The 22,046-nt window shown below is 31.2% G+C and overlaps 1 protein-coding gene across 2 annotated transcripts in view; it reads left to right on the top strand.

Moving 5' to 3' along the window:
• LOC127731183 (natural resistance-associated macrophage protein 2-like) overlaps nucleotides 1–21,712 on the top strand; it is a 36,192-nt gene extending 14,480 nt beyond the window's left edge. Inside the window, exons 9-15 of one of the 2 annotated variants that reach the window (XM_052240130.1) lie at nucleotides 420–467; nucleotides 1,848–1,880; nucleotides 2,279–2,398; nucleotides 3,275–3,498; nucleotides 8,021–8,177; nucleotides 9,642–9,692; nucleotides 18,310–21,712. In XM_052240130.1, the coding sequence (XP_052096090.1) occupies nucleotides 420–467; nucleotides 1,848–1,880; nucleotides 2,279–2,398; nucleotides 3,275–3,498; nucleotides 8,021–8,177; nucleotides 9,642–9,692; nucleotides 18,310–18,432 (756 nt within the window). In that variant the 3' untranslated portion in view covers nucleotides 18,433–21,712. Of the gene's footprint in view, nucleotides 1–419; nucleotides 468–1,847; nucleotides 1,881–2,278; nucleotides 2,399–3,274; nucleotides 3,499–8,020; nucleotides 8,178–9,641; nucleotides 9,693–11,744; nucleotides 13,626–18,309 lie in introns of those variants that run through there. The other variant, XM_052240131.1, reaches the window with a different exon arrangement.
• Nucleotides 21,713–22,046: the final 334 nt, after the last annotated feature.

Below are 22,046 nucleotides of genomic sequence, written 5' to 3'. Positions count from 1 at the left end.
TACAATTGTATGCTCGCATTGAGTGTTTTTTGTCTTAAAATCTTTTTAAATGAATGGTATAGCTTTTAATAATATCATAATTTTCTGTGATGAATAGCAAAACACAAATAAATTTCAAACTTTAGATTAGAATTTTGTGCAGAAATTTTCTTATTTTTCTAATTTAAATTTATCATATATATATATATCCAAACAAATTTTTACAGAATGGAATATGAAATATAGGCATAATTTCACAGGTAACATTAAATTTACTTATAAACAATGATAGTTTTAGAATTATTATTATGATTTATGCACACAGGCAAAAGGTCCATGAGTCATTTGTCAAAGTTACCCCTGTAAGTTAAATAAAAGGATATGAAAAATATAATACACTAATAGATACAAGATTAATAAACTTTTTTTTTCACTTTCAGTACAATAAATGTTTGGCAGAAGGGAATCCTTATGCACATTTATTTAATGTAAGTATGAGCAATGATATTAGTTTGGTATTTGTCTTACTTACAAAAAAAGTTAATCCTTTTCAAATTTTAATTTGCTGTTTCTCATGACGAAATGGAAGTCAAGATTTATATTAAGGATGTTGCTGTTTGGGAGTTATGGTCCTTGATTGATTGGAAAACAGAACTTTATGTTAATTCCATGTGATAACTTGAATTTTAAATGTTAAGGTTTTTTTGCTTAAGGATGTATTCCTCTGACATTTCAGTCTCGTTGAAATTTCGTTCTGAAAATATTTCCAAAACATGTGATACAAGTGGAAAATATCAATGAATTTAAAAAATATTATAATCAAACTTAACTCTATGAAAAAATTGTGTATTTACAATGAGTAGTTTTTGAGTAATAAAATTTTCAAATTTTATAACCAATCAAGTCAGTCTCATTAGCCAAAATGTTGAGAAAATAGGTGAGGGGTACAAGAAATGATTTTGCCAGAAACATGTACATCCCATATCATTTTTTTTCTTTTTCAAATTTCTTAGATATGTATTTTTTCAATCATTTATAACAAAGAAGTTGAAATAAAAAAAGAGAAAAATCCCAAATTTACAAAATTGACAGCATGGTAAATTTGACACGAAAAAGCAACAAAATTTTATAGAACTTTCTTATATTAACACCTACCTATAGTTTTTTAAGTTAAATTTATTCAGATTGGTGATTGTGAAACTGATTTTTTTCATAATAATAGCCCAAAAAAAGGTAAAAATTGATGAAAAATGAGAAAATCATCAACATTGGGTACTTTCGAATGGCCGTAGCAAAAAAAGAAGTGCACCACCATATGATTTTTTCTTCACCAATTATTTTTTTACAGTCATATAAACCCGAAAATCAGGTTAAGAAAAAAAGTTTAATTCTAGAAATGTTTGGCTCCTCAGAGGTGTACATCCTTAAGTTAGTTTGATAGGAACTACATATGATAGACAATGATAATTTCAGTTATCAGTACATATCAGTTTGACAATCATTTTGACAGGCTGCCCTCTATGTCATGGTTCAGCAACTTTGAATTAATTAGCAATGTTGCTGTCCATTGAAGACATATCTCTGTGTCAAGAGTTTATTTTATCTAATATCATTAAGTTTATATCAGTAAAAAAGAGAAGTGTCTAGTGTTGAAAGGTGAAAGGTCAGGGATTAATATAAAAATAAGAAGATGATATGACTGACAATGAGACAGCTATCCACCAAAGACCAAATGACAAGGATGTAACTAGCCACCCTATTGTTTCCGTTGTGTCCTTAATTTCAAACTAATTTAGATAGATTAGTTGTAGATTATACAATATAAGATGAAATTTCCAGTGTATAAAATATGTTTCCTCCATTTGCAGGTAACAGAGGTGAATGTTGATATTTATAGAGGGGTATGTATAAATTATTATCTTTACCATTTACAATTATCGAATCACATTTCTCTCTACAATATTTTTAGTACTCAATAAAAGCAAAGGTTTAGAAAAATAAATTTTAAAAGTATTAGCGTATACTTACTAAGGATTCAACTGTTAAAAAAATATTCCTTTAGGCTGTCATTTGGCAGAATTTGTGAACACCATGATAAAAAATATTTTCTTCATCCAAGAAAATTGATAGATTGAAACCAGGAAGCGAAATACTTGTGGTAATACCAATTTTTGAGACTTTGAAAAGGTGCAATCATGAATGAGGGTACCCTTCAAAAGTTAAAAAATTTAATCAATGAAAATTTAAACCAACAAAAATTTGTACATATATACAGTCAAAGACTTTTTCTTGATTTTAGGGTGTGTTTTTGGGATGTCAGTTTGGGATAGCAGCAATGTATATATGGGCAGTAGGAATTTTAGCAGCAGGCCAAAGTTCTACCATGACAGGAACCTATACAGGACAGTTTGTCATGGAGGTAAGATTAGTATACAGACATTAAAAGAAGACAGAATTGTTTTGTTGTTGTGGTTACTACCATAATTCACTTGATTGAACTGATCATAGTACAAGTTATATTGATTATTTATAGGCCGTTTTGGTATTATAGCTTCTTATGTATTTGAACAACAATGGCTTGCTAAATATTTTGTTCTGAACCTTATACAGATGAAAATCTGTATATTTTTAATTCTTTTTAATGTTTTTGATGCTTCCTAAAAAACTTACTCATCATCAAAATTTAAGTACTTACAACAAATAGGGGTTAAAATTTGTACGGTACCAATGACAATCTCCATGATGAAAAATAATTATTCACTTCAATAGCATGAAACTTTTCCCAATAATTTTCAAACAGTTTTCTGTCTACAACAGCTGTTGCTTGTGTGGAATTAAATGTTGTCATAACAAAGTTGAGCAATTGCTTAAAATTTTGAAGGTTTTGTTTGTGGTTTTTTTAAAAGTTATATAAACTTGATAAAATGGTTATATGGCCACTTCCTTCTCTCTGTTTGTTCTTAAAACCTTTTTGTCACATTTTTTTTCATCAACTACAAATCAGACTACTTGATAATTGCTCAGTCTTTAGTTTTCTATGTTGTGTTTTGTGTATTGTTGTTTGTCTGTTTGTCTTTTTCTTTTTTAGCCATCTCTTTTCAGTTTATTTTCGACTTGTGAGTTTGAATATCCCTTTGGTATCTTTCACTTCTCCACTTAAGACCAAAGGTTATTTTTTGTTATGACAAATTCTGAAAAAAATTTCCCTTTGGTATCTTTCACCTCTCCACTTAAGACCAAAGGTTATTTTTTATTATGACAAATTCTTAAAAATGTCTTATGTATTTATTTACAGGGTTTCCTTAATTTAAAATGGAAAAGATGGCAGAGAGTTTTATTAACCAGAACTATAGCCATTGCTCCAACGATATTTATATCTATATACGAGGGTATAGAACAACTAAGTGGTATGAATGATCTCCTCAATGTATTGATGAGTCTACAGTTACCATTCGCACTGATACCAATCTTAGCTTTCACAAGTTCTACTGATATCATGGGAGATTTTAAAAATGGGATGTAAGTATTAAGAGGTGAAAATGCTGGTAATTAAAATAAAACTTTTATGATGGTAAATATTTTATATAGACACTTCAATAAGATAAACAAATTACAGAATATACAAGTCAGACAACAGAACAATAAAACTATGATGATATACACCTAACAAATTACAGAAAGTAAAATGGAGTATTTGAAACACTTATAGGGCAACTTTGCACTTAATTGTCAACAAATCACCTATATATATTTTTCAGTATTCTATATTAGAAATATGTGTTTTATACACCTTCATGTCATGTAACTATTTTGTTTAGTGGAAATTTGAGTGACAAGATAATATTTCATTTTCATATAAAAGAGGATATGCACTAACAGAACTATTTCGCTAAAAATGATGTATTGCAAAATTATGTGATATAGGGGAAATTCGCCTAATTGCGGACACTTTTTCAAATCCGGAAGTTTGGATACCGTCGAGGCCAATTGCGGACATACTGGTGGTGGCATTTGACAGGAGAGGATAGAGGGGTATCAAATGGACTATTTCCCGCGTTTTCAGGTCTCCTCTCTTGATTTGTAGATTGCAAACTCTTAAAACCCGCGGAAATGCCGAGTAGGGTAAATGCGGACAGGGGGAGTTAAAATACTGACACCTTGTCGTCAAATTGCGGACACTTATTTTTAAACATTTCTTGCTATTCAAAACGCAGGTATTATGCATATATAACATCAATTCTCATGAATACCCCTCAGGAATACCCTTTCAGTGCATCTTAAAGCATGTTTGAGAATGTTTTTCTCGCATTAACTGGTAATACATGTGGAAAGGTGAGAAAAAATAAGATTAAAAAAGTTCATTAAATATCCTATACCACACCAATTATTAAATGATATAAGATGGTACTGACAACTTCCATCGGGATATTGTCTTCCAAGATGCATGCGTGCATATATACGAGATATAGTTGTGATAACTTTCAATTTCAAATCGTATGGCATTCATTGTAATGTGTTTTAATGTCCTAATCACTTAAAAATCCGTAGCCCTCACTCAAGAGCATAAGATGCCTTGAGGCGAGATTTTTTTATTTGCATTTTCCGATACTTATAAGATAATTTTATTAAGGCCCCGCCGAATGGCTGACGCCCTATAGTGATCAGTCTGTCCGTCCGTCCATCCGTCCGTAACAAATTGTGTCCGCTCTATATCTAGAGAACCGTTATGATTTCAAAGTTTATATTGACATGTATATTAACCAACACCAGAGGGTGTGTCATAATTTATGTACAACTTCCTAGGTCAAAGGTCAAGGTCAAAAACTTTGGTTTCAGCTGACAACCCCATGTCCAATGATATACACATTTTTTACCACACATTATTCACAGCGGGGCCCACAGAGATGGCTCCCATCTCAATGATATCTAGTTTATCCTCGGGTTTCTATGTACTCTTTGACAAACATGATTTTTTGCGGCCCATCCAACACCATGAACATCTGAAAACAGTTTATGGGATGGGTAAAAAGACTTAATTTTTAAGAATTGTTAAATCAAAAATGGGAAAACGCAAGGTGTGAGGGAACATGCAAATTTTGTAAATTGGAATGTTAAAAAAAAAATAAGAATATAGAAAAATAGACACCAAAAATTTTAAGGAATTATGGAAAAGTCAGTATTACGTTTAGTTTTATATGTATTGTCTATCATTTGTTGTTTCTAATGTATTGTTCTTTTGTTGGGCAATGTATGACAAATATATGTTGAAGAACCTAGCCCGTAATTATAAATTATGTAATTCATTGACCGCTCCCGACATGTGTAACTTCAAAGTATAGTTTAGCGGCAATCGATGTCTTTCAAAATTACTGCACTTTTCTTGTATCCCTGGTGCTTTCGACTTGAGAACTGTCGTACACAAGCATCGCACAAGTTGGCACTCCGAGGCGGGTAGGGAGCAAAAAGGTGAACTTTGGTTTATTTTTATCAATAGTACCGCTTAAGTCGACGCTAGGGGCCGTCTTGACCTTGTAGGATATGAATGATTCATTTATTGTTGAAGACCCTACTTCAACTGTCAAGATGAAGAACAGGAATAAAAGCCCTGTTCATTGATAACTTTTTATTTTTTTCTATGTATTGTGTGCGATTTTGTCCCATGTACATTTACTCTATATCCTTTATTTTCTTTTATGAATACTGACCCATGTCACTCCTCAATGAAGGGTCTTGCTGGCTTAAGTCCAATATCTCGAAAATATAAAGTAAACAAAAAAATGAAAGGGAGCTTCCCCTAATGTTACTAAGTGTTGTGCTAAAATTTCTTTTAAAATCTGTCGGAGTAAATTTGAGTTATCCTACGACATAGAAAGTGTAGACGGACGGATGAAAAGACGGGCAGAGTGATTACTATAATAGGGCACCCGCCAAAAGTCGACAGGCCATAATAAAGACGTAGTGCTGGAGATTGTGGTCACGCATGATGATACGCTATTGGCGTTCGTTGCATTTCGTCACATATACTTTTTTCTATATAATGCCTGTTCTCTGACCAATAATGACATCAGATTTTATCCGACTGGCGAAAGGATACCAGCGTGTGTAGAACATGCATGCCTAGTTCTGTGCCTTAGATGAAATGTCTAAAACACAACAGGTTAACGTCGTTCACATGAGAAAATTACCGAACCAAATATGGAAGATGCAGGTGATAGAGTTTCACCCGAGGAGGAGGATGAGGACGAGGAAGAGCTTATCAAAACTTTTTAGATATTAAATAGTTACATTTGAATTGTTATATGATTACAAAGCTTTTAGTTTATGATTATTTCATAACTAAAGAAAATAAGTTTTTGATTACCAAAGCAAATATTTAATGATTATGTGATTATTCTGGCAAAAATTTGGTGATTATGCGATTACTGGTATCTCCCCATGAGGGGCCTCGTTTGTTTTTTCGATTTGCCACAGACGGATGGACAAACAGACAGACAGACGACTGGATGCACAAAGTCGTTACTGTTGGACGCTCAGTCTAAAGAGGTCTTTAAAACCAATGTATTAGTTACATTATTTCTATCATGTTTTGAAAAGTTTTATGAAAACATTTCTTTCAAAAGAATATTCGTGATATCAATAATTTCATCTGTTTCTTCCGCAGTACGAATGTCCAACTCTTTACCTCTTATACTTGATTTTCTAGCAATAAACACAATGCTGCTGAATTCATTTCCCTTATCACTTTTCGCATAGTAGTATTGATACATATTCATGTTTTGATAAACGTATTAATTTCATAAATAAATAGCCAATAACATCATTGTCAAATAGCCACTCGTCTACGAGACATTGTTGCAATTTCATTCGGGTGATTGTTTTCTGTACATTTTATTTCATTCCATTTGCTTTCGCAAAATGTCCTAAACATGTAGACATTCTGTAAAGAAAGAGAAATAGATTGGCTTGCCATCCCGGGGATGACGTTTACAGTTTTTGACCTATTGAAGATGTGTGCAAGTTGCCAACTGGAGTGGAAATCAGACTTGTAAACGCATTATGTTCGTAATATGCAAAATGAAAGCAAATCAAATAAACCCAAATCAAAACTTTATTGATATAAATGTACCGGATTGAAACTAGTAATGCTAGATTATAAGAGAGTTTTGTTTATTTCCGTCATCATGGTATGGATATATGCACCACTGCACGTGTTAGTTGTTCAAAATATCTTGTGTCCGCATTTCGGCTATCATATTTTTTTCGGTGGTGAAAATGCGGACACTTGCTTATTCCTGTTTTGTAATCAAAATTTAGACAAATCAGTAAAAATCATTAAAAGAAATGTTTCCTTGCATAAAATACGCAATGCCTATCGCTTTTCAACACATAAATTGCCATTCTTACATGAGCAACTGTGTATTGAATGTGACACGCTGACTTTGGACCTTTTTCAAAATTTTCCGGTTTTCAAACTTGTTGACATAAGCTATTTATAGCATGCAATTTCAATCACATGACATAAAAAGTAAATCGTAAGCAATAGACATAATAACTTTATTGCAACAAAAAAGAGATTCAATTGTAAACAAAACACCTTATTTCTTACATATCTATTTTATTTCAATTTTTCATAATTTTATTGAAAAGTGAGATATTCGTTTTCCGTCCGCATATCGGCGCTGTCCGCAATTAGGCGATTTTCCCCTATATTTAAAAATAATTAAAAGGTATATGCAATGTTTAAACTGAAAGGTCTGTTTAATATTCTGAATATTCACTATGATGCCAAGGATGAAAGAAGACATAAATTTATTTTTTGTTCTTTTGGTGCATATTTGTAAATGATAAAAATCAATACATGCAAAATGAAGTAAATATTTGTATGAGAGGTGTTATACATACAGACAAGCATCTTGGTAAAGTATGAAAATTATTTCCTTTGATCTATATAACTTGTGGAATAATGAATGTTATATCTTGTATTTTAGAAGCAGATGTAGAAGGAATTATTTTGTATGACCTATATCTTTAAATTTTGTAGAGTAATGAAGATAATATCTGGTGTTTTAGCAGCAGTTGTAATAGGAATTAATATGTATTTTGTGGCAGTCTATATACAACAGTTACCCAACCATTGGGCTATATACCTGGGTGTAGCTGTACTTATTTTCTTCTACTTTGCATTTGTTTTGTATCTGGTGAGTAATCTAATATATCTTTTAACTTCGTTTTATGGGTTAGTTTCATTGCTTGAAAAACAATGATGTGTACTACAATATAAAAATGAGGAGATGTGGTATGATTGCCAGTGAGACTACTATCCACGAGTTAAAATGAAGTGGTAGTCAGCAATTATAGGCCACTGTACAGCCTTCAACAATTAGAAGATTAAAAGCCTGATATTAAAAATGTAAAACAATTCAAATGAGATTAATTTATAACCAAACAATTTACTAAAAACAAGTATGACCGACATGAACCAATGACAACCACTGAACTACAGGCTCCCGACTTGGGACAGGCACATAAAGGATGTGGGGGGTTGAGTATGTTTGTGAGCACTCAGCCCTCCCCCCAACCTGGGACAGTGGTGTAACAGTACAACATAAGAACAAACTAAAAATCAGTAGCAATTGGCTCAACTCAAAATATTGTTAGGAGGCACAAAAACAACTAACATAAAAACAATAGACACAAAACACCAAAATAAGAAAAATGGCAGTTATTGAAAGCTACTTTAAAGCCAATTACAACTTATCAATATATCATGTTCTCCCAGATTATAGTATCAATCCGTACACAACCAACTGATTTAGTGGAAAGATGTCAAAAACAGTCTTGAGAAACGCATGACCTTGGGCATTACCAAAATATAAGTAAACAGTATCAACAGGATGTGGGAAATTAAGTTATGTTTTAATTTTTCAAAAACAAATCAATCTTAGAATGGATAAAAACAATATTTTAAGATTTTATTACTGTGTTAAATAGATAACCTTTAAAAATAAGTTTATTCAAAGGATCAAGTTAGATGTGATATCCTGTTTTTAATAAGAATTCTACAACCAAACTTTCTAACCAAATCTTTGTATCTATGATAGAATTTGGTAAAGGTTTTAATTAATTTATAGTTACAAATTAACTGACTTAATAATTTACCAGCTATACATATATAAGTTGAATAGAAATCATACAAGCATATTTATTATGGAAAACTCATTTAACATGATTTGTTGATAGTTTGAATCTGAAACTGTTTAAATATAAGTCTTTCCCAAACTTTCTGAATAATGCTCTTGTTTTGGTTGATTGATTGGTTTTTAGTGCCACTTTCAGCACTGTTGGCTATTTCATGGTGGTCAGTTTTTATTGGTGGAGGAATCCAGAGTGCTTGGAGAGAACCACCAACCTTCAGTAGGAAAAATTACAATCCTAGTCAATTAAGATTAGAGTTGAACATGCCTAGCATGTGCAAGACTCAAACTCACAACCTCAGTGTTGACAGGTTTAGTGAAACAGTAGTTAAACTATTAGACCACCGAAGCCATTTATTCATTTGATTTCATTGTCTGAAGCATGTGTAGGGATAGTTGTCTCATTGACAATCATGCTACATCACCTTATTATTATATAAAACATTTGTATTACTATTATTATTTCAGGTATGGCATTGTTTAGTTACTATGGAAATAGAAATATTTTCCAGAATACCAGTAAGTATATAGAACATCACATAAAAGTTTTGATAGATCACAGATTAATGTACACGGTAAAGGTTTAACATATTAACAGGAACACTGAAATTTATAGTCAAATTAATATTCCTGGGAGTTCTTATTTGCATGTATTATATCATTTAGTTTCAATATTTGTCCTAGTAGATAGAATGACCAACATTTGATTTGGTAAACTGGGAGAATGGTAGCAGATATGGTTCTTTTCTGTATAAACTATTGTCATTTAATTATGTTTCATTTGGGGTGTAGATGCATTGTTTTTACAATAGAAAAAATATGCTGTATCTCATTCAGTGATCTTTTAAGATATATAATAGTGATAAAAATAAACAAAAGCCTCAAAAGAGAGCTGAAATTAAAGAGAGCATTTGAGTCTTTAAGCTATAATGTTCGTGAAAAACCTTCAACTACATGGCTCCTGTTATATGATCTTGTGTGAGAAATTGCAATAAACTTTGTTAGAAAATGAAATAAATATATCATTATCACTTCTGTGCAGACATTCTGTTATTAGACCATACATTGCAATATAAAAATGATTTATGGAGCATTAAACATTGAACAAAAGGGGGAGGTGAGCACCTGACAAGTCATGTGATATTGTTGCTGACAAGTAAAAACAAACAAGTTCAAAAGATTCAATAATATACAGGAGCCCCATAAGGTAACACTTGCTTCAGAAAATGATAGTTGATGTTTCTCTCCATAGAAATTTATAACTGTGCAAGTAAATATGAAGTTTTTTGCTTTGCTGTATTAACTAGTGATTAAGTACTGTCAAATCCAATGAGGCTTTTGTTTTTTCAATGCAACAAAGGATAATTGGCCAACAATCTTGAAACTTACCATTTTTAACCAGGGTTTTCTTAAGTAAATCTAGTTATAGGGCTGTACGGTGGATAGCAGGATGTTAGGATAAGAGGCGATAAGTCTCCAGTACTAGTTGTTTCCATGCAATAACTAATAAACCCTTCAACCAATGCTTTTCAAATTTTATTTATTTTATTTAGTTGTTACTGATGATCGCGATCGACAAAAAGGAGTTTAAGTATGATATTGGAGTTGTGGTCTTTGATTGATTGGAGAATGGCACTTTATGCCATTTCCATGCATAAACTAAGAACTGTTTTATGCTTGCCCAATCTTTAAAATGTTGTTTCTTATGTTAAACAAAATGGAGGTTAAGTTCAATAATTGATTTTCACTTTTGCCGTTCAGGAGTTCTGAACAATTCAACCATTTCTTATTAAATGTTAATATGTTGTTGCTGATGACAAAATACAGGTCACATTCAATGTTGGCAATATTTAGTGATTCAGGAGTTATGGTCCTTGACTAATTTGAAAATGACACTTTATATTGTTTCATTTCAGTAACTTATAAACCATTCAACCAATTATTTTCAAATTTTAATATTTTGTAACTGATGACAAAAGTGAATTTGATTTCACCGTACCTTCCCTCCTATACAGTTCAGCAATAGTTACCTCCACATACAGAAAAAACTTGGTCTGCTCTCATTTTGACAGCTCATTTCTTGTTTTTTAATTTAAATATGACAGTATATTTTGTGTTTCTATTTTAGAGATATATTTTGCCTGTACATTCAGTTTATCAATTGTTTAAGGGTTACTGTCACCTTTAAGTATTATTCTAACATGACTGATCATAAATAAGTTAGCTATCTTGCATCCCATGCCTATGCATTGTTTTCTGTCCATTTTGTACTGTGCCATGAGTTTTATTTAAACAGAAACTATAGATCATTTGGTATTTGAATCTTTCTCATCTTGTTATTGTTTATTCTTTTCCTTTAAACCAATCATAAGCATTTTATGTTTTCTGAATGGTACTGATAGTTTTATGTATATGTTGACTTGAAAAGCTTGGAGAAGTCCATTGATTAAAGTATCACTACCAGGAACTTCAGTATTGTTTTCATAGAATATTGAAATCCCTTATAATCCTTCACTCTTCCAAACACCCCTGCAAATAACCTTACCGTGTTATACCTTTTCTATCCTACAGCTACTGCGCAGATTTTATCCAAGATACCAACTCCTCATCTCAGAATCTAATTCAGATCTGCAATATTCTACATTTTGATATTATCTATGACTCTTTATTAACCCAAGAAGATACAAGGAAGATACCAGTACTCTACATGTGATACACTGTTTTAGAATGGTTCTAAGATGCATGGCTATACTTTTGAATTTGACATTTTGTCTGATACAACTGTGCAAAGAAGATCTTCTAAAGATCCAAGAAAATACCAATGTTTTATCTTGTGATATTTTCTGTGACCTTACAATAGGATGACCTTTAGAGGATCCAAAGACCCAAAGATGATATTTTACATGTGATATTTCTCTAGCATTACAATAAGATGACATTTTACATGTGATATTTCTCTAGCATTACAATAAGATGACATTTTACATGTGATATTTCTCTAGCATTACAATAAGATGACATTTTACATGTGATATTTCTCTAGCATTACAATAAGATGACATTTTACATGTGATATTTCTCTAGCATTACAATAAGATGACATTTTACATGTGATATTTCTCTGGCATTACAATAAGATGACCTTTTAAGGATCTAAAGATCAAAAGAAGATTTTTTCAAGAGAAAATAAAAAAATACATGGCTTTTAAAAAAATTGATGCCAGTGTGGAACATAAGATGAGGGCTATTCCATTAAAATGTATGTGGGAGGGTAGGACGGGACTTTCAAAATATCCCTACAACCAAGAACAATTTTTTAGATAATTTTGCATAATAGTGGTAATAGACGCATACCGAAAAAAGACCCATGACCCACATTCGATAATTAAACTTCCCTTCCTACCCTCCCACATACATTTTAATGGAATAGCCCAGGCATACAATTGTGCTTTGCTCTTTTTTTTTATCTCATTTGAAAGCACACTTTTGTAATACTATATGTTGACATGACGGCAATAAAACTCATAGAAGAAATATATTTGAAATGCATGTAACATTTTTTGTCAGGCATTCTCAAGTTTAATTAGTTACTTAAGTAGTTATTTTTTTACATTATTTTTTTTTAAGTATTAAAATGCTGAAGACTAACAAGAATAATTATGACCAAATAAAGCAAAAACTTAGACTGTTCTGCATAATTCAATACCTAGTTTGTTAAAATCTAACCATAAATGCCGCCAAATTATTTTTTTGAAAATATGTGTTTTTATATAAAATATATAGCAAAATAGCAAAGGTAAGAAATACATAAGTCCACGCACTTTACATTTGTTTTGAATTCAGCTATTTTGGTGGTGTTTGTTTGTTTTCAATTTAATATAATATGTATTTAAGGAATGACTGTAATATTTTTTCTGTCTATGAAGAAATAACATCAAAAATGTGGTGCACACTGAATAGCTCGTGTAGCGGGTTATTTAAAAGTGCACCACATTTTTTAGGTTATTTCGAATAGACAGAAAAAATATTACAGTCATTCCTTATAATTTAATTCTAAAAAGGAGTAAATCATGATAAAAACGTTGATGACGTCACGGTCACATGACAAAATTATGTCTATGAGCTGATAGACAAAACACTTTCAGCCAATCAGAAGACGTGTTACATCCAAAATTAAATTATTTTGAAATAATAGAAATTATGAGAATACAATTGTTTTAAATACAACTATGGTATTTATCTGAATTATGCATGACATATATGTATCTATTTATACTCCTGGTGGATACCAGTTTTACTTATATTGTGTCATTTAATGATCATATAAAGATTGTAATGCTATGATATTTATTTATATTATATATTTATATTTATTAAATAGTAATCAAAATTGACAACAACACTTCGAATGGTCTGCAACTTTATTTACTATGGTCTACATGTTTCACCTGCAAGGCAGGCATCATATTTATTAAAATGTAATATTTATATTTATTAAAATGTAATATTTATATTTATTAAAATGTAATATTGATATTGAAAAGTACAAATAATTAAGCAGCTGAACAGGTTTTGGTTTGTTTTCAGACTGAAATGTTGAGATCAGCAGTGTAAAATGATATTTGTGAAGATTTTAGATTTTTGATTTAATCTGAAGATATCCTAGAAGCATGTTTCTTGTGAAAAATATGGAAGTTATTCTATGCACATGAGCAAATCTATATAATAACACAATATGAACTATTAGTTCTATAAAATGAATTTAAGTGCTATTACTTTTGGTGAACTGTTTGATATCAATATTTGAGGGAATGGTCTCTTCTTTGTGACTTTTGTTTTGAACATCTTCAGCAGGGTATACTAATTTGTAGAGTGCACCTATTGTTATTAAGAATTATTTTAAGAGTAGTTGCAACAAAATTAGATGCTAAGTTATTAGTTTTCAATATGTAAATGTGTCTTCATATAAATCAGTGTTCTAGCTAGTGTAATATCATGTACTACACCCACATAGAAAGTGCTGTTTGTCACAATGCCCTGCCTTTTTGACAAGATAGTTTCTATTCTCAAACTGAAGTTCTTAAAAGCTTTTCCCCAACATATCAGTTGTTGTCAACTTATGTAATCAAAATACACGACAGAATTGTTCAAAACCATGTTCAATTATTGTCAGTTTGTTCATTGACAACAACATTTTGCGTAATGTATAACTGAATTCAGTGCAGACATTGTATTATCCAGGTTATGACCATCAACATTGACTCTACTGGGTTTGAGGAGATTTTATAGGTAAACATTCATCCAGAATGTTCAGAGTCAAACGTTAAGAACGGTGTATACAGGTAAATGCATGCCACTGTCTTAGTTGTTGTATTTTTCTCAGTTTTAGATTTAGAAGACAATATTTTATTCATGAATGATGTATGTACCATGTTTTAGTCCCAGATATTTCATGCATTAATAAAGTCATGCATGTTATTTGTGGCATTGAAAAGTCCTTTTCAAAACCTAGCTAGAACACTAAATTTAACAAATGTATAGAACTCTCAATGTGTATTAATGATATTTTTATTTGGAAAATTTTATAGACTGAGTGCAATACATATAGACACACTAAGTCATATTTATATACTTCCAAGCTTTGTTTTATACGTGTATATTTATCAGATCTGCTTTTTTGTATTGACATATTTTTGACAGCTTGTACTTTATTTTTGCAGTTACAGGTTTTATACATTTTATGTAATAATTTGTGATCGTTTTCATTGACAGAACTTTATTTTATTCTCTAAGCTATTCACATCTTCAGCTTAAATTGTGCAAGCTAAAAGGTTTCAAAATTTTTATTTTTATATTCCCCTTTTCAAGTAGAGAGGAGCTTTCAATCTGCAATGAATGTACAGAATGAATATTTATAAGTAACAAATGAATTTCAACTCTTAATATGCCAAAAAAGACATTTTGGTGAAAGTTGACAAAATTGTCTTTTTTCAACCCCATTTAGGCCTCTAGCACAAGGTTGGACAAACTAAATATTCAAGGTAATTTGTTATAACAAACAAAAATAAAAGATCTTTTTTGTCAACGATCGAGCTTCAGTGTATATGTTTCCAGTCCTAAAACTCAATGGAAATTGAACCTGTTTTCATTGAATGTTTGGCAAAATCAAATATTGTGCTAATTGTGACGTCATGAAAAGAATGCTTATATGTAAGTTTTCAACAAAAGATCTGTTACCTATGTGTTATAGCTATGACCCATTGTGATAATGGTTAATAAATCTTAATTTGAAATTTTAGTTACAAATTGGGGCCATTTTGGGTCCTCATTGAACCTACTTCTTTTGGCCTTTTTCATTAAAATATTTTATTTTTTCACTTTGCATTTAAAAAAATTACTTTCACTTCAATTGTTACACCCTGTAAGAATAAACATAAAAGGCTTCCTTTAATTTTGACAATTTTATCTATTTAAGCTTTTGCAATTCATTGGTATTTTTGTTGTGCCTCAACGAAGTCAGGAAGGCAAGACTTAGGTGTTCAGTGTCAAGCGATTTTAACAATATATTAGTTTTTCAATCTGGTCAGTTTAAGGGGATCCATTTGTGGTATGTCAATGATATTTGGTATGCAGTTGTATGTATTTGCATTGGCAAATCTCATTTCAATGGAGATTCTTTGGCACTGTCCCCTCAGTATATTGACTTTGAAACTTTGCATAGTTTACATTTAAAAGCTTGTGATTAGGTCAGTTTAATAGGAACCACTAATGGTTAGTCAATTATATTTGGTATGCAGTTGTATTAGCATTTGCACATCTTATATCCACAGAGACTATTAAGGCCATCCCCACCAGTCCTTGATTTGAATGTTTTGCACAATTTACATGTTGAAGTATCGCCATTTTAATTTCAATATTTTCATTATACTATTAAAGTTACATGCATGTGAGACATATCACCAATATCTGTTAACTGTACTAAAAGGGGATATCCTGATATTTAAAAAAAAGAAATTATGCACGAGTCCAGAAAAAATGTGCTCATGTGTGTTTGTAGGTATGTGTTAGTGAGTTGTCTTCAATGTGCATTTTTCTTTTTGCTGAATGTGTTGGATGTACCGATATATGAAATGTTTTAAAGGTAGAAAATTTAGTATTTGGATGATAAACCGAAACTGATGGGGAATTGTAGATATTATAAAGTTATTTAAATGTAAAGGTCATTTCACATTTAATGTTGGATAAGCATATCATATACTCATAACGCATGTGATTATTGTTGTCCTGTTATTTTTTAGACTGTTAGATTGTTACCTTCATTTTCATATTATGTGACATTCTACTGGTGAATGCTTTGAAGCCAAAATAAACGTCTTTCATTGCTATTTGTCAATCTTTATAGTCTTTAGTCTATATTATAGCTCTCCAAGTTTTTTTTTATCACAATCTTTCTCCAGCTAGGGTTCCAGTGATGTGTTTGATATACTGTGTTTAAGCTACTGAAATTCCAGTGTTATTTATTTGAAACAAAAAATTGATATTTAGAAATACATCATATCCCATCTGCTGTAAATGACACCTTTCTCCAAAGAAAAAAAGACAAGAGGATGAACATCTACCCCTTTCTTCAACAATGAGGTTCATATAGTAAGATAATCTATTATAAGGTACTGGAAAATAAAATGAAAAATAATAACTGTTAATGACGTCTTTACACTAAATCCATTGGATGTTAGATGTGTACTGATTGATATTTTAGTCTTAGATACATGATTTGTTTTTATTAGTTGTTATTGGTATGAACTAGCTGTCAGTAACTGTGAGTACTCTCAGATCTGTACTTTGTGTCTTTTTTGTTGTTATGGATGAGGGATGGATAAATAACCTGCAACGTCTGGTCTGTGTTTATGTTTGATGATTTTCTGCTTTGTATCTGATGAGTTAAGCCTTTTTCAACTGATTTTTATAGTTTGTTATTATGTTGTGCTGTTACACCACTGTCCCAAGTTAGGGGAGGGTTGAGCACTCACAAACATGTGCCTGTAACAAGTCAGGAGCCTGTAGGTCAGTGGTTGTCATTGGTTCATGTCGGTCATATTTGTTTTTCGTAAATTGTTTTGTTATAAATTAGGCCGTTAGTTTGAATTGTTTCATATTTTTCATGCCTGAGCCTTTTATAGCCAACTATACCGTTTGAGTTTTTCTCATTGTTGAAGGCCGTACAGTTGCCTATAATCGCTTACATCCACTTTATTTGAACTTTGGTGGATAGTTGTCTCATTGGCAATCATACCTCATCTCCTTATTTTTATATGAACAAAAAACCAAACAATAAAACATTACGCCAACAACACTTGACTAAGACATGAATATACCTGAAGTATATGGTGAGGTTATACAAGTTCAATGAATGTTCAGTCTGTCATCAATTTTGGATAGTGGTGAAACAGCATAACAATGGTTATCGCACTTTCATATGTTATTTGGGGATGGCTGCCAAAAGTTACCTAGCAATAACTTATGAAGTGTTCAACCAATGCTTTTCAAATTTTAATACGTTGATACTGATGACAAAATGGAGGTTGAGTTTGATATTCACCATTTTACAGTTCAGGAGTTATGGTCCTTGATATATTAGAATATGGGATTTTATGTCGTTTCTATGCAATTACTTTTGAACCACTCAACCAATGCTTTTCAAATTTTGATGTTATCACTGATGACAAAATGGAGGTGAAGTTTTATATGAACAATTTTCCCTTACAAAAATAGATCTCTTTCCCTTAAATAATTTACCTCCTGGGGTACTGTTTGGCCTAATAAATACAGTACCTTGTCTGAATAGAATGGTAAAGTTAAATTTGTAATGCCTCATGCAGGGAGAGTACCACACTCTGTAAGTGATAGAACCCATGCAATAACTCTTCAGGGTTCCATTGATGACCATTTATACAGTAAGATTTCTGTTCCTACCCATTGTACTCTATTGTTTACCATGGCAATCTTCATTTGTAAATTTCCCTCCCTACATTCTTGATTGACCCTCTTTGCAGAACCTGAATATATAAAGGTGGTTGCCACTGTAAGCAAACAAGAATCAATGAATTACTCTTAATATAACATTTTTGTGTTTCAGTGTCCATCATTCTTGAGAACAGTACCAAATGATACATATGAAGAATTCCAAGATGAAGTGGACTTTGAACTTAGTGGGGAGCGAGAGTTGAATATACAGGAATCAAATAATTATAACCAGTGATCTTTAAATATTATACCACATATCTGTCAAAAGTCTGGAATTCTAGGTACTATATAACAGTACAAACTATTCAACTGATGATTTAGTGTCTTTGATGCTAATTTTACTTACTGTCTTTTTGTTGTATTTCACATAAAAAGTACATAAACATTGTCATGAAATTAAATTGTCGGTGATGACATACTTTAGAATCTTCACTGTTAACATAGTTACAGCTCTGATGTTGACTTTAAGATAAGTACAATTTGTATAAATTTAATGCTGAGGTTTAAAGAAGATAAATAAATTGAAATTAAAAGCTATAATGGTTTTGCACTCTTGTGTGAATTGTAAGTACAATACTCGAATAAATTTTATGTCTTTTAAGCAATTTGTATTACTGCTTTCTTCATAAATATTTTAATATTGTTGCATACATTTATATTTTTTTTATCAAAAGAATTTTTTCATACTCAATATCTTTGTGATTTATTTAAAAAAAAAATATTTTACACTATTTGATATGAAGTCTTAAGGGGATATTCACCAGTTTCATGGCTACCGTTTATTTTCTCAAAACTAAAACACAAATACTTTTATAAATGTTTCTTTTTTTTAGTGATAGAATATATGTATACAAATATGAAAAAAAAATATGACAATGTGTGAATCAATCATTGTAATTGATCAACAAATATATACTGTTGGTAAAATTGATAAAAGCCAGAATTACTTACAAGTTATATTTTTGTTAAAAAGAAACTTGGATAAAACTGGTAGATATGTCCTTAACACAGCAATATTACTTAAGTCTTTTAAATTATGTTGTACAACTTTATACATTTTTATATTTATGAGTTTTAATGCAGCAAGATCAATTATAACATGATTATCTTTTTTTCAAAATGTTACATTCAATAATTGTTTAGTAAGTGGATTTATAAAAGGTGTTTAATACTGTCCTGTGCATTCACTTAATCTGTTTTAATCTTTATTGAATGATTTGCTTTTGTATAAGGCAAACTAGTGGGAACCATTGGATGGTAAAAAGTTGTATTAGATATTTAATGGTAAGGGGTAGAAAATAAAGGACATTAGACACTTTGATGCAACAAGTATAATGTTATTGCTTGCAACACTTAGGGAGCTGCCATTTGATTTTTATGGGGGGGGGGGAGGTTGGGCTAGGTTGAAAATTTTGTCCTGCATTTTTTTTTAGTTGTAATCTCTGTCCTGCCTTTTTATTTTTCACTCTATTCGGTCCTGCCTTTTTTTTTAGTTTATCCTGACTTTTTTTTACATAAATTGTCATCTTGCCTTTTTTTTTTGGCAAAGTGTCTCATCCTGCCTTTTTTTTTTACTCAAAACTCTGGTCCTTCCTATTTTTTTCAAATTTCATCCTAGCACCCCAATAAAAATCAAATGGTAGCTCCCTTAGGCATTAGTTACATTGACAACAATTGATACCACTACAAGTTTTAGAAAACTTTCTATTGCTGAAGATGAAGAAACTTACAGAATTGAAGACTATCGATGGTCTTCCAAAGGAAAGGGTGTTTCTTAGCTACAATCTCATGAAAGGGCAATAGACTTGAGATGAGATGTAGCCGAGAAACATCCTAGAGTTTGAAAGACCATTGATAATCTGTTTATCGCTATTTTCCTAGACAATGCCAGTGGCGGATCCAGAAATTTTCATAAGTGGGGGCCCACTGACTGTCTAAGAGGGGGCCCGCTCCGGTCATGCTTCAGTGATCCTCTATATAATCAACCAAATTTTTCCCCCCTAAATCCGCCTCTGAACGCCAATTACATAGGCTCATGACATTATATTTTCTCTTTCTCTTGACTAAGAAAAAAATACGTTGTTGGTAACGGGCCTTAGATACTTGCAATAATTTTCTATTTAAAGTGAGTAACACAATATGAAAAATTATCACAAAAAAAGATCAATGAAAAAATACACAAAATAGCAATAATACATATTCTCTGTATATATACCTTGAGCCATGACAGATCTATATATCTAGCAATGCTAGACTTTCTTTTAATATTCAAGTGCTTTTAGTAGAATGTTTAAAGTTTTATAGAAAATGAAACACCAAGACTTACCAATTTTGCATATAGATGCCTCTATAAGGGCTCATATAAGTTACTTTTGACATTGACCTTATTTTTACAATTGACTTAGCCATGGTATTTTATTATAAATTCTATTAGTTTTAATTGTAAGGCACCTGGATTTGGTCTGTGTTTGTAAGGTGGCAGATTGACATGTTATACATGTTATTCTTTAAGCAATGGAACATTTGTACGAACTAGGGACTGTAATCACTAAAACATTACATTATGAATACAAGTGACATTACAGAGGATTATGAATACAAGTGACATTACAGGGGATTATGAATACAAGTGACATTACAGAGGATTATGAATACAAGTGACATTACAGAGGATTATGAATACAAGTGACATTACAGGGGATTATGAATACAAGTGACATTACAGAGGATTATGAATACAAGTGACATTACAGAGGATTATGAATACAAGTGACATTACAGAGGATTTTGAATACAAGTGACATTACAGAGAATTATGAATATACATGACATCACAATTCAATTCAATATTTTATTTAAGTCTCATCTATAAAAAAATATACAGTACATCATATAACAATAAATCGTGTCGCTTTTTAGATGAGTTTTGGGGAGAAATATTGGAAAAATTCAGATTGGTAAACAGTGACTTTTACTGAGATAGCTTTATCAGTGGAGTTATCGTTAACACTGAGTGCAATAGTGTTGTTGAATAAAAAAAAATGTTAAACCGGACCCTATTTTTTCCCCAATTAATTTATTCACATATATTTTGATGATTGTATTAGTTTTTCAAAAGTTTTATCTTAGACAAATATATGTATATCCAACTAAATGATTTAGAGAGGCAAGTTTGTGTGTCCACACTTATTACACATCAACAAAAACTATCAATAACTAAGCATCAGTAGATTTAGGTGGTGGAAACATGAAATCTAGTTATCATGATCTTCTGTTGTCAAGAGGTCTTCATTTTCTTAATTCTTTTCATAAAATATCAAACTATATATACTTAAATATATTTAATTTTGAAATCAATGGGATAAATTTCTGAAACTGTGGCATTTTAATTCCTACTTTTAATATATATTTACAAGTAAACTGTCTTTACTTTTATAACTGTTATGTTATACTATATTCATAAATGTTACTTGTTAAAATATTTATAAAAAATAAAATTATATTTTGTTTTGGTATATCCAAAATTTGTTATGCATTGTCCTATCAATATCTAGCCCAGGAAACTTGAAGACTACATGGAATTACTGCTCTTGGACTTGTGCAATTGTATAATTGCAAAATTATTCCTATGTCCTGTTGTGTCTGCAGAATGAATTTAGGGATAAAGTTGAATGCTGGTTTGAAATAATTCTACATTTAATTGATCAGCTTTGATGAAACAGAAAATTATAGGACTTGACTCACTTGAGGTATCTGTACTGTGCAGCATGACCAATTTTCCCTGAATTTGATCAAGGTGGAGCGGTGGACATAGATATACTGGGTGTCCGTCAGGTCTTGTAAGCATTC

This window comes from Mytilus californianus, unplaced genomic scaffold (assembly GCF_021869535.1).
Source record: "Mytilus californianus isolate M0D057914Y unplaced genomic scaffold, xbMytCali1.0.p SCAF_2, whole genome shotgun sequence".
Lineage (NCBI taxonomy): Eukaryota > Metazoa > Mollusca > Bivalvia > Mytilida > Mytilidae > Mytilus > Mytilus californianus.
Note: the sequence above shows the minus strand (reverse complement) of the source record. Positions and strands in the feature narration are given on the sequence as shown.